This window comes from Trematomus bernacchii, unplaced genomic scaffold, assembly GCF_902827165.1.
Source record: "Trematomus bernacchii unplaced genomic scaffold, fTreBer1.1, whole genome shotgun sequence".
Taxonomy (NCBI): domain Eukaryota; kingdom Metazoa; phylum Chordata; class Actinopteri; order Perciformes; family Nototheniidae; genus Trematomus; species Trematomus bernacchii.
In genome coordinates, this window is record NW_022987720.1 from 4,985,427 (window position 1) to 4,999,235 (window position 13,809).

General features: G+C 40.3%; 2 protein-coding genes across 3 annotated transcripts in view; one reads left to right on the forward strand and one right to left on the reverse strand.

Annotated features, from left to right (window-relative positions):
- Window positions 1-2,360, forward strand: part of akap12b (A kinase (PRKA) anchor protein 12b) — a 41,404-nt gene extending 39,044 nt beyond the window's left edge. For both annotated transcript variants that reach the window (XM_034142470.1, XM_034142471.1), the window contains one exon: window positions 156-2,360. The gene's annotated coding sequence lies outside the window, so the exon portion shown is untranslated. The remainder of the gene's footprint in view (window positions 1-155) is intronic.
- Window positions 2,361-2,813: 453 nt separating this feature from the next.
- Window positions 2,814-10,776, reverse strand: zbtb2b (zinc finger and BTB domain containing 2b). The gene is made up of 3 exons (XM_034142805.1): window positions 10,295-10,776; window positions 7,570-7,750; window positions 2,814-7,064 (listed from the first exon to the last, which is right to left on the reverse strand). Exons 2-3 carry the CDS (start codon window positions 7,740-7,742, stop codon window positions 5,645-5,647), a joined length of 1,593 nt encoding a protein of 530 aa, XP_033998696.1. The 5' UTR covers window positions 7,743-7,750; window positions 10,295-10,776; the 3' UTR covers window positions 2,814-5,644.
- Window positions 10,777-13,809: the final 3,033 nt, after the last annotated feature.

Sequence of the window (13,809 nt, forward strand, 5' to 3'; positions counted from 1 at the left end):
GAAGCTTTTCAAGGATATTCTGGTCCTGCAACCTAGCATACCAACGGATAAAGATATCTATAAATGTGATGTCAATCTCAGATGGTTTATTCTCAAAAGCGGAAGATCAAGTATTTGCTTATTCCTAATATCATGTTTTTGTTCCTCCATTACAGCTGGAGATACATTATTGATGCCTGGGAGACACACTGTCTGGACCAGGAAGTGAGTGATGAGGGAGCGAGAGAGAAAGAGAGAGAGAGAGAATGAAAGAGGCTGGGACCGGGCTCCTCCCATCCCGCCCAGAGAGACTGAGTGACTGAGCAACAGCTCCGCCATTCTCTCCACCTCCCAACCAACTGTACTCCAACCCCATCCTGCAGCCCTGTCACCGCTAAACGTGACGTCCCACCGCCATATCCTCACTCACCCCTTCACTCGCTCTCATACACACGCACACACTAAAGCATGTCCTGGCTTGTCATCAGTGTGATGTGTGTTCAGTGACTTTCCATTGCCCTTGCTGCACAAGACGAGAGTCTGCAACCTGGTCGAGTGTGTATCTGTTCATATGTGTGTTTGTATGTGTATAGTACGGAGAGTAGGCTGGTGTCAGAAGGTGAAGAGATGGAGGATTATTATCTTGTATATTGTATTTATATCTTGAATATTCTTTCATTCACCCCTATTTTTTTGTCTGAACTGTGTTGCCTTGTTGTTTTTAAAATCCCCAAATGATACTGTGATACATCAGGTATTTGTTTGAGCAACATTATGATGAAAGGGTAGTGAATAGAAACATCTATAAAGTATAATTTCCCCAAATAAATGTGACTGCCTATAAGTAGCTGATGCATCACAGGTTTTAATGGTCATATTTTTTCAATAATGATTTCAGTAGCAGAATAGCTAAACCATGGTACAAGTGTGATTCCACTGACAGCAAGTGATAACAGAGAGTTTATTATCATCTACCGGAAACGCTTTTCACACTTTCTCTTGTCACAATGTGTTCTCACTCGGCACCCAACAAAATACTTAATAAGCTTCATGTAGATAAGACCAACAATCACTGCCTGATTTACTGTGAAAAATACATTGTTACACATTGTTTTATGTAATAATACAATAAAATACTATTATAACACCCTCATTTGATCATGTGGCAGAGATATATGTGGTTAACAGTGACATGCAGAGAGATTAAAAATACTTTTACACTGTCACACTGCATTGACATGTATCTGTTAGAAACACAAATATATCACAATATTTTAAGGCCATGTTTCTGAGGTTATGTGTGACATACTGTATGTAATATTTGTAAAGTAAACATTTAACACCTTCCTTACTACACTATATTTATACTTCTTTATGAAAAGACAGTATGTTGATGCCCTCTGTTGTCTACAGAAAGTAGCGCACCCTTTAGTCCTCTTGTCATTTGTTTCACTTTGGCTTAAATGTTTTAACAGAATGATAAAGTCTTAAAAGAAACATGTTCTTTACTCCGCATGATGGCACGGACACTGACTGCATGGTACCAGAAGTGAAAATAAAATCTCTTTTTAAAAGCCAAATTGAGTTAGGATCAATCAGGGAGTCATGGACTTCCCATTGCTCACAGGATAAGACATCAGTTGCATCCAATTAAAATCCTCAAGCATCTAAGGAGCTGCGATGGCTAGTTACTCATCAAACCCAAGTCACATGGTCAGGCTTTCTTGTGCTTTGGCAAAGTGAGACGATTAGGGTAAACGATGATGGGAAACTCCTTGGTTCCAGTTTGACCACCAAAGCAAGGGTTACACTGGTATTTGTTTATGTGTTACCAAATTGGCAAACTTGCACTGTGTCAATCCTTCAGACATCATGAGAATGAACGAATGAACATTCTTCTATAATCCACTGATACAAATTTGACACGAGCAGCTCTAGACGCTCACCTTTCACTCAGCTTTATGACCAAACAAGAGAAAGATCAGGAAGTATGAGCCCTTGTTAGGTCACCACTTCTCTTTATTTTGACTCTAGAGGGTGTGCCACGTCCATACTTGCTTTATGTAAAATAAATGATTAGAGAAATCACAATGTGAGCTTACGACTTTTGCTATTGTTGCATAATGTAAAGCATTTAGTTGGGCCACGTGCCCACTCTAGTCCTCTCCTGCTTTTTGTAACTGTGAGCCTGTTAACATTTGTACAGATTGTATACTTATTGTATGTACTTAAAAATCATGTTGTTGTTATATTAACCTGCAGGCATTTAGCTTAATATTCATGTAGCATGGTCTTACTGGTCTTTTATATTTCCCAAGCTGTTAATAGTAAGGATACAGAAACTTGTCTATATTTCATTCAATAAAGGTAGAGAAAATGTATTGAGTGATTGTGCTTTTATTCATCCCTGGTTCTTTTATCACATAATATGCCAATTTAAAGACATTAATTACCACTGGTGCAAAGACAGAAGTCTGACCAATCCCTACCAACCCAATATAGCATTTCTAAGCAGCATACAAAACATTGAATTAATGCCTTAGTAGTTTATTTTATTTATTATTAGGCAGATATGAGTAACTGTATTTGAGCCATACGACTGAACACACTATTATAAATCACGTGTAATGATTTATAAAGCATCTCCTCATTGCAGCAGTGATATTTGTTACATTAGACACTTGAATGTCCGTTTTACTTCTCATTTGTGTACTATCGAACATATTGTTTGAATACTAATTTACTATAAATGGATGGACAAAAAGAATAGTGATTATCTCTTGAAGCGGATGAGTTGGGGTAAAGATGAGGACAATGATGAAGACCCACAATGATAAAAAAAGACATGTTTTTATTGTTCATTCTTCATTCATTCAAGAAAACAAAACATGACAATTGTTTATACAGAAAATACCTCACATCCCTGAGAACACAGACTGATCACAGTACATGTCAGTTGGCCATCGGGGAGCACGGATATGGGTTTGAAATAATTGTTTGGACAGAAACCACAATGTCAAACTCCTCATCTTCCTGAGACACGGAGATGTTTAACACACAAACCATTAAATTACAAGACTGGTGTGGCAGGAGAACAGAAGGGTTTAAACCTTTCATAAAGCTGTGCATATGTATGTGTTTCAATTCAACTCTGATCAATTAATGTCAGTAGTACAGCGTTCAGTTGCCTCAACAAAACAAGCTTGAATAAAAGAAACAAACAAGAATCCTTTTTATTGGTCAACACTAAACACTTCAGAATAAATTCACAGACATTTGTGGAGTTTTTTTATGGTAAGGACTAATGAAATATGGCAAATATGGTCATATATTTGGCCAACAAATCACAAAAACATTTGTAAAGATATTACTTCAAATTGGACAGCCTCACTAAACCTGAGTAGACCAATAAGACAAACAGCTCCACCTAGCTGACCACCGGGCTCATTGTATCACAGCAGCTCCTACTATTCAATACCTAATATAGTATATTAGAAAAGAACTAATTGAAAATGGGCTTCATCCCCCACTGTCACAAGCTGAATCCAATTGGCATAAAAGAAAAAAACTATGAATATGAAACATACTAGGGATGGGCATATTTCTACATTTAAAATACCTTCTACATGTATGATTGAGCTTCTCCATGGCACAATAAATAACTTTATATAAGTCTTCTGAATTGTTAATTTGGTCTCTAGGATAACTAGCTCTTGTGACAGCTCTCTGGCAGTAAGATTAGGAAGACAAATGCCAGACTAAGAAATGTTTTTTGGTTTTTGTAGCCTTAAGTGTTGGTTAGTTTTTGCAGCAAAAAAGTCATTGCAATAACAATACAATGTAGAATTTATTTTTCATTTAAAGAAACAATAACAATAAAGGTTTGAACAAGTCTCCCTAAAATATTGTTCATCTTGATATGCAAAAAAACATAATCTCAGTTCAATGGGGTCTTTTGAATTATGTTCCTGAAAAACCTGAATTTCACTTTTTGACTATGACATGTTTCATCGTGACAAATCACATTTCTGGACATGTTTGTATAGATTTTTGCATTTTCAAGTAATCAGTAGTTCCTGTTTATTGTTTTGTTAATCAGAAACATTTGATGTAATAATTAATACCATATTTGATAGTCCTACAACATATTTAAGCTACCGCCTGAGTTTATACGACTTCCACACCAACAGATGGAGCACATAAACTCATCACAGTTCATCATGTTGATCTAAACTTTTTTAAACATAAATGACAACTGATAATTAATACTTTTCTTACGATTTCTTAAATTATAAAAATGTCAGACGGTAAGATTAAAAAATTTCTCTTAGCACACAATGTTCAAGAAGCTTACCATTTGGCACAAATTTGGCAAGGGGGCGAGGCTTAAAACACAAAATAACATTTTTTATTCTAATGGATTTCTTTAAGAAGTTAAAACATACATGTATCATGCCCATCCTTAATACATACATTTGTGCTAAACGAAATGTAATCTGTAGTCTATGTAAAACTATATGTCTACTAATAGAAACCTTTGCAATATAAAGTAATCTTTGTAAATATAGCATTGTATAAAAGCATGTCAAACAAAAATGTAAGGATTTTTAAGATTGAGGCAAATTATACGAAGACAAGATGTCAAATATTTTACAGGACAGCTTCCCATCAAGGTGTGTACATTTAGAAAAAGAATCAAAGTGGCTCAGCTGTAAACACAAGGAATGCTCTTACTTGTCGTTATCAATTTTCTGTGGCCAAACCCAAATTATGAAAAGCAATTGTGCTTTAATAAGATGTAAGGACATGGGAAACATAATCACACTTAGCACAGTGAACAAAACACAGATTAAAACAACTAAGTGTTTGCAGAGAAGGATGCATACAATGGTCATAAATAAACATTTCAAGTTATCAGTTTTTCTGGGCCATAAAGCCAACCAAAACATGAATGGAAGACAAATTGACTTTCCTGCATATCGGGCTTCTACTCAAAAAAAGAGCACGGATTGTCTCAGGTCTGAATATGTTTTGTGCTTTAAGATAGACTTATAATTTATACCTGATCTGCAGAATAAACCTCAAATGTATGACCATGAAGAAACAACTCTTCTGTGCAGCTCCAGAAGGTTCTTTAATTGCAACTCTTTCTCCTCAAAAAGCTAGCACAGAAAACCCCTCTCACAGCATGCTGTTTCCGGAACTGAGCTTCCTCTTCCTCTTGTACTCAACATCTGCGTGTGCAGCCTTGCCACACCTTAATCTGTTAAGAACATTTCATTTGTAACAGCCTGACATATCAATGGATTATATCAATAACAATAAAAGGATGAGAAGAAATAAAGTAACAATTACTTCATCTCCCTCATTTGTGTTCAACTTAGCCTTGAGTCAAATGTTAATATTTACTTTTCTAGAGATGTCTGACTTCCAGAGCGCTAAAGGCAATGTACTTTACAATTAATTCACTTTTAGTCATATTTAGGGTAAAAAAATTCCAAAAATACTGTACCAAAAGAAAAGAAAAGAAAGGAAAAAGACAGTTTTAGTAGATTGAGAACCTCAAACATACATACCCTGACTAACTTCACCTTTAGCTTACCTATTAACCATAATTTAGAAAGTAAACACACATGTTAAAAAGGACCAACACACAGTTTTGGCACTACTCTACGAGGATTTCCTCAGTCTTTATGGGTTCCAGTGGGGTGCCAGAGTTGGACAAATCCGAGCCTTCATCTTTGGAGAACTCTTCGCGCTGCAGCAGCATCCCTGCGTCGGCGGCCTCCTGCAGCCCCACTAACCCCCCTTGAGTAAAGCACAAGTGTTTGATCACCTCGTTGGGACTGGAGAAGGTGGTCGCACAAATGTTACACTTGTAAGGCTTCGACGAGCCCATGAACATGGCCTCCATCTGGCTGCTGTCGTCGCCGGCAGCGCACAGCTCCATGCTCTGCCGGTCCACCATGGTGTAGGAGTCCACCCCCTGGTTCAGGCACACGTGGCGGGCCGCCTGGTTGGCCCGGCAGAAGCTCTTGCCACATGCGCTGCATTTAAAGGGCTTCCCCGTGTGGATGTACATGTGTTCGCGCCAGTGGCTCTTTTGAATAAACTTCCGCCCGCAGGTGGAGCATTCATACTTCCGCCGCTTCACTTCCCTGTCCAGGTCGGCGCTCTCCAGGTTGTCGATGTCTGCAATGTCTGACGGAGGCGGTGTGTCTGCCTGAGAGTTCATTCCCCCCACCCCCCAGCTGGAGGTGGACACCTCGGCCCGGGGAGAGTCCGAGTTGGTCCCTGAAACGGGCGTTTGCTCGCTGTCGCTGATCACCTCTACTGCTGTAGTGGCAGCCGAGGCATTGAACCCCGACTTGCATCCCTTCAGGATCCCCTCTAACTCCAGCATGCTATTATTTCGGCTCATGGTGGGCGAGAGAGCGTTGCTGGGCTCGGCCGGTGCCTGGTGTAGAGTCTGGGTGTGTTGGAAGAGATGTTCTCTCAGCAGGCTCCTCTGGTTGAATCGACTCCTGCACAGATGACAGGAGTAGTGCTTCCTGAAGGAGGAATTCCTCTTCATGATGCTGGGCTTTACATTGAGGATGGCACTGGCTGAGGAACCATCTGCACTTAGCAAGTCCATTCCCCCCTCCTCCAATGCAGGCTTGGTGCCACTGGTTGAGGCCTCCATGTCCTGGGATGAGGAATTAAGCTTGGACAGTAAGGAGTTTGCGAATGAAGTTGTGGCGGCTGGAATGGACGGAAACTTCCCCTCCGAACTGAGCTGCTCCATGTCGAAGGGAGAAGAGAGCTGCCGTCGAGTGGGCATTCGAGCAGACAGCCCAACCTGCTGGTCTGAGATCTGGATGCCGTAGAGGGAGGTGGACAGGTTGATGTTGTGCTGGTCAGAGTGTGAATACACAGACTGGCTGGCCTCCTGCAGTAGTGGGTAGGCATGCAGGAATCGGACCCCCTGCTCCAGGCGTGCAGGGTCTATCAGCTGGGGGGCTAGCTTGCCTGTGTACATCAGGTTGAGGAGGTAGCTGAAGATATCTGGCTGTATGTCCGCAGCCTTCAAGCGCACACAGTCACTGAAAGACAAAAAAGTTACATTAAGCTAGTGACTTACGACAAGTGAGATCATGGTAGTGATAGATATTAGAATCCATTATAAGAGGAGTGACTGATTATTTATTTTTTATACGAGATCAAATCTGCTGAAGTCACTGGTCAAAGTTTGTGAAAACTGGCATGTAAGTATGTCTGTTGTGCTCAGTTCATCAGTGATACTAGGGCAGCAGATACCATGTTTTGATCTTGATGCCCTTACAGACCCTCCAATTTGTCCCCTCAATCTGTTCCATTGATCAAACAATGACATTATTGATGGGTCATCACACTCAACAGATTTAGATACAGTCCAGTGCTCAACTACAGAGAAAAAAAGTATTTCAATGTTTGACCACATGAGGGAGCGTTATTTTGACCACGTATCTGAGTGTTTTGGCAGCAGAATTTGGAATGGGACAAAAAGTATCTTGGTATTTAGCTAGTTTTAGTCATACAGTCTATGGTTTTAATACACTCCTGCTGTACCTGTCCTGATGAATGAAGAGCATTCTGAAGTAGTTTGAGAACGCAGCGAGGACAGCTTTGTGGGCCTTGAAGAAGACATCTCCGATAGCCACAGTGCAGTCGCACAGGAAGCCAAACTCCCTCTGAGCGTTAAGCTGCTGCAGCAGGATAAGACCATGGTTGGCCAACTCCATTCTTCAACCTGCACAAAAGGCACAGAGACACACACAAGCAGCAATGAGTTTCCTGTCTGGAAGGAGCCCAGAGTTTATTGTGACCACAGAGTGTCAGGCTGACGGGGGTGATCTAACGACCGTGTAAAGGCCATCTCAACACAACAGTGAAGAATCACTTTGTGACACTGGAGACCATTTGCCTAGCACTAATGTCAGAGAAAATAATGCTAATTAATTGCGTGGCTCAGCAAAACAAAACGGTCTTATTTGTTAATTGTATGTACAAGTGGGTCAGCACAATTGTAAATCAATGATAACCACAGTGTTTCTCATAGAAAAAAGTAAGTAAACCAGCTGTGTACATCAGCAGAAAGGGTTCCATATTGACAATTTGAAGAATTCTCCCATAATTGGTCAATATCTTTGGATAGTGGTATGGTCAGGACTAAGCATGAATGCTGATAACAAAATATTGTCCAATTTCTTTCTGTTATATGTACCAGTGAAAAAAAGGGTAAACCTTTTCTGTATGACCCCTTAATGTTCATCATTAAACCCACTTTCTAGCACCCACTTATAATTTAGAGACAACAAGTAGCTTTTTTGTTACTAGAGCTCTCATCTCTGGTCAGAAATTGGAGGAAACATCCTTGGTTCAGATGGAGCCTCAACCGTCCCCAGACTCATCCTCAAGGGACATTTCAGAGCTATGCATGTTCTGCTGACCAATGAGGTGGTAGTTGCTGACCCTAAAGGTCACTAGAGGACTACAAGGGCTTCAGGGCATCACATGATCAGGGTTATGGCTGTTGACACACATTCCTCAAGCAGAACTGGTTCTACCCCCCTCCCAGAGGAGAATGAAAACAGCCTCTGGGCAGGGCGAATCTCCTTCTCCAACACTTTCTCCACACCACACAGCCTAAGGTATGAAGCTACGAAGACGCAAGATGATGGGTACAAACTCATCAGCCAATTGGCCTCAGATAATAAGAAATGTATAACTCTGCATGTCCCCGGTTTGTTACAAAATTACTAGAAAAAGCCCCCTGCACATGTGTATTTCAGCAGAGAGGTCAGAGTGCAAAGATGTTGGCACTGCAGCGCTCCAGGAAAAGGCTCGATTTCCGTATATTTTGCAAGAGGATACAGCAACAGCATTCACCCAAGACGTAAAATACCCCTCAACCGAACTCGCCACACTTACAGATAACTTCAATATAAATACTGTTGTCTGTTTATTAGGTTGCCCTAGTTACAAATAAAGCTAATTAAAAAATCCTGCAATGATTTCTATGTTCTACTTACTGAGGGTGGTTTCTAATAATTTATTGACTTAATTGATCAGTGAGCCTAAACTAAAGGAGGCTGACTTTTAAGTGCTATATATTTCACTGTTGAGTAAACATCGTACCAAAAACACTATAGTAGAATGTGGTTTTTACCATTTAAAAAAAGGTAATAAGCAGATATAATTGATGGCAATAGGACTTGATATAACATTGTTTTGCTACGTATTCTTCTATCTCTGTCTTTGTATGCACCACAAAGCATATTCGTTGTATGTGTAAACCTACTTGGTAATACAATTGAATCTGATTCTAATTCTGACCTGCACCTGAATACAATGCTGCCATTATTCCCATTAACTAATTAATTAAAAAGATACATGCGTTTCCCCCATTAAATATATTTCTATAACAATCTCTGGTTTACATGAATTTCTTGTTAAAGCCACTTCCAAGCATCTCTTCCCTGCATAGTTTGGATTATTTCCAAATGGTTTAGGATTGCATAAAACATGGGCTAGTGTATTTTAGGGTAGCTAAGGACTTTTATAGTAGTTTTATGTTTGATGATTGTCCCAGAAAGGCTTTCAGTTAGTTTAGTAGTGGTAGTAAAACTCAAGAAAACATGACTATGGTTACATTGTTGCTTTGCCTCCACATATTTTTTGAAACGTATACAAAAAGGAGTATACATATATGTTTGATTGACATATATATTGATGAACAGTACAACTATAGATCTATTGATGATGTGAATTAAACTGGTATTCATACAATCCAGTTAGTTAGCCACAGCAACATGAGTTAATCAATACTAACTTGTTTGCAACAATAAAGCACCGCCCATGATGTGATGTAGACACGTGGAACAGTTACTTCCGTAGTGAAATTTGCTGATATCCTGAAAATACACTGTTAAAATTGCCCGCGAGGAGAGCACGTCAGGACGGTCAACACGCAACCGGAATAAACCGTTCAATAATGCGAACCGTAAATAGCAGCTAAAGTACATAAAGCATTGAAACATACGAAACCAGCGCGCATAGACTCACTGCCTTGGGTCTATCTCGGTTGCTATTGCTAGCGCGAGAAAACGGACATGCACGCAACACACACACATGGGGGGGAAAGGGAGAGACGCAGGGGGATGGGGTTGGTCACGAATGCGTTTCTTTTAACTTCCCGTAACAAATACAGTTAACCGAAGCGCACACACGTAGCCAAATAACGAAACATTTGCAGTAAACGAAAGGGTGAGTGTGTCGCTACAAACAGTCGTACCTGCACTCTGCGTAAATCCGTGGAGTTTGCCGTGTCGCCGTTGTTTGTTTGTTACCGGGTCCGTCCTCTCTGGGCTCGCAGCGGCTTCTACTGTTCCTCGCAAACGCAGCATTCATTGGCGGCGGAGAGGGTCGTCCGTCGCTGTTTTCCGGTTAGGGGTTTTACGTTACAATCACATGACTGTGGGTAAAAAACTGCCAAAAAACACCCGTTGTAAAATCCGTTGAGCAAGGGGGCGGTTGAGTTAACGTTAATTTCCTGCTCTGTCTAACCGCCGTGGATCAACCCCCGCGAGCTTTTTGACAGCCGGTGAGTTTGAACAGCTAACAGAGTTACGCTGACTCACTGTATGGTAGTCTGCCTCTGCCGTTAACCGCACGATACACATTCAACCGAAGTGTGTGTGTTGACCCTCACCCTCTGCCACTGAAATAACGCAATAACAATATTTTGCCCTTAGTTGCTTCACATTTGCATCAGTTTTTTTTTTGGCAAAATCGACACCACGTTTACAAGATAACAAGAAAAATATTGGCATACAATATAACATGTATTTTGTAGCCTATCATGCCAGTATCAAAGCATGGATGCACTCTTGGTTACAAATATATATTCTCACAGTTTACCAAAATCCATTGACTTTTGCCATTTTTGATCTTACATAACTAATGAGTAATAGTAACACACATTTTGATTATGAATATTACAAGGTTATTAAAAAAAATATATGGTCCCTATAGAACCAAAATGTCATTTAAATACTGTTAAACAAGCTTTATAAAAAAAAATTGGCTCTGAACACATATTCCTCTTTTACGTATTTTTTATAATTATATTATTTTAGGTTTTTACCTTAAAGGCCGTATAGGTGCAAAAACATTATTAACTGTATGATACAAGATATTAAATATAGGTTCCACCCTTGTTTGACCGTTCATACCAGACTGAAATTACTGGTTTGTAACTATAGTGTGTTGATTGTTTGGTCAGACCTTAACTGTAGTTCTTTAAGGATACAATTAATACCAAGCACCCCTAATCTGATGGCAAATTCTACATAGGAAAAAAGTACTATTGTTTTTTTGTTTCTCTGTTATGAACAGCATAACATGTGAGTTTACTTGATGAAACCTATGCATACTAACTTGTGCACTGTAACCCTAGTTGTAAACAGTTTCATAAACCTACTTAAAGTGGACCTATCATGCTATATTTGAATAATATAGTGTAGGACCATACCTATATAAGGCATATTTATACTTTTTTTTTTTCAAAATACCAAACAGATCATGCATTTTAGCCATGCCTCATTTTGCTCAATTTGACATTTTTTAGCTCTGTTTTTGCAAGGGCAGATTCTGTGAGAACAGCACCATCTACAGGCCTGGCATATGTACTACAGCGTCTCCAGCGCTTTCGAACGGCAATGGCCGTGGCTGTCTCCTCCTGATTGGTGGAGTTGGCCCAATAGCCGTAGCGCCACTGTCCTGACGTCAGGACAGTGTTCAAATCTGGATCAGTTTTTATCAGATCCGTTGCAGCCCCTTTTTTAGAGATTTGGGTATGGAGGAAAATAGAGAGGGTTGTGTTTTCTGACACTTGGTGAGTTCCCTGGAACACCGGGGACACATATTCATGTATAAAAGACGTACAAAAGTGCATTTTGCATGATAGGTCCCCTTTAAACTAAAATTACCTTAAAATCACACATAGCAACCAGTTGTTTTGTGTGTGTTAAAATAGTTATTACCCCTGTTTCTTGTAGCCCCTACACTAGGGTATTTGCAGCTGTTATTTTATGCTCCCAAAAAAGAGTTAATGCCAAAAAGCCTGGGAATTAATCAAGTCAATTTATTTTTTATAGAAATAAGTCCTAGAAGAGGGAAGCAGTGGAGGTCTGGAAATAGAGTTAAACTAAACCACACATTGCATAGCACAGGAAGTGTAGGAGGACCTTCGCACTAACGCACTTTGGAGTCACATCAATATTTTGTCATCAGATGTTGCCCTAGTGTAAACACCAATTTTTTTTTCAGACCTCTCCTTACCGAGTTGCCTTTCGGCCTTAGGACAGGGAGTCCACATGAGTACCAGACCAGGCAAGTTGTAACTCTGAAAACGCCTGCACAGCTGAACGAGAATGGGTGGAGAGTTTGTTAAAACAGAGGGGGGACGAGAGACTTGGGGCGGTTAAGAAATGTCTATGAAGCAGAGCCTGAGGACCAAACAACAAACAACAGACTTAGATCTGATCTTGTCCACAACTTTACTGAAACTAATTTGCAAATAAAAATATTGGCCTGCAGGGGTAACAAATGTTTTACTAAAAAAACATTCATTGAGACCACTGGCAGAGCAGTATGATGGTAATGAAGGCAGAACAAAAGCATGTTTACTTTGTTGAAGTTTCCACAGCAGGGGTTTATTGAAAGAAGCAGATCAACTGTTACCACACTGGCTTATTGTTTTTAAATCATTAAGATCAATACAATCTAATCAATAGTTTTTAATGATAATACTGTACCATTAGGAAAAGTTATGTGGGCCTACTCCTGCCTGCGTCTTTTCTTATGGCTTTTTCTATGCCTTCAAAGCTCATTCAGAAGATACTGGACTTTCACATGACTGTTTGATTGATTTTTCCTGCAATAATGCATTTTCAAAAAATAACACACAATCTGCATGAAATCGCTTTAAACGTAAAAAGTGAAATAAGATTTTCCATCCCATTAGACCAATGCTGACACCAGGGCACTATTTACCCACAACACATCTAGTCGCTCAACTGAAATACTCCACAAGCCTACTTTTGCATGAGACGCCTGTGTGGTGAGCTGAAACACCTGTTTAAACAGGGCTTTTAACGTTAGCTGCCGCCCTCCCCCTCCCGTTCATGGCCTGTTTTGAAACCGGAGTGGTGAGTCACTCCTCTCTCGGTTTAGAAAAACAGATCCGGCCAGGCTGGGGCCCGGTGGGGGGATGGGAGGCCGGCGGTGGATGAACACCGGAGGTGGACGCAGCTGGACTCCCACTCCCAAGGACCCTACATCCTGACAACGGCCCGCCGTGTTCCCATAGTGACCGGGGCTGATCTGAGAGAAGGGAAAAACCCACCACCACCACCAGAATGAATTGATATGCATACTTTCCCCGCCTAGTTATCATGGGTGCAGCCAATCAATTGGTCATGTTTCTCAAAAGAGAGAACCAAGAATAGAGAACCTTACCATTTCCCAACTTTAAGATTGACTATAAATCAGTTTGTGAGTAGGTTACTTTGTTGCCCATGATCATGTTTTGTCAAAGGGAGGGAAGGGGGATCCCACGACAAAAAGCATTCTCGATTTATATTTATTAGGATACCCCATTATTTGATGCAACTACTTCAGCTAGGCTACTCTCACTGTAGTTCACACATAGGCCAAAAGACCAACATAAGACTATCAAGGTTGTACACACATTTGTGATACATTACTAAGCTGAGTGATTACATTTACAACAGAACATATAGGCTA

Excerpts from the sequence above, each read along its gene's own strand:
- zbtb2b (XM_034142805.1), bottom strand. The coding sequence starts at position 7,742 with ATGGAGTTGGCCAACCATGGTCTTATCCTGCTGCAGCAGCTTAACGCT. Across the intron at positions 7,065-7,569 it reads CTCTTCATTCATCAGGACAG|TGACTGTGTGCGCTTGAAGG; the intron begins GTACAGCAGGAG and ends TTTGTCTTTCAG.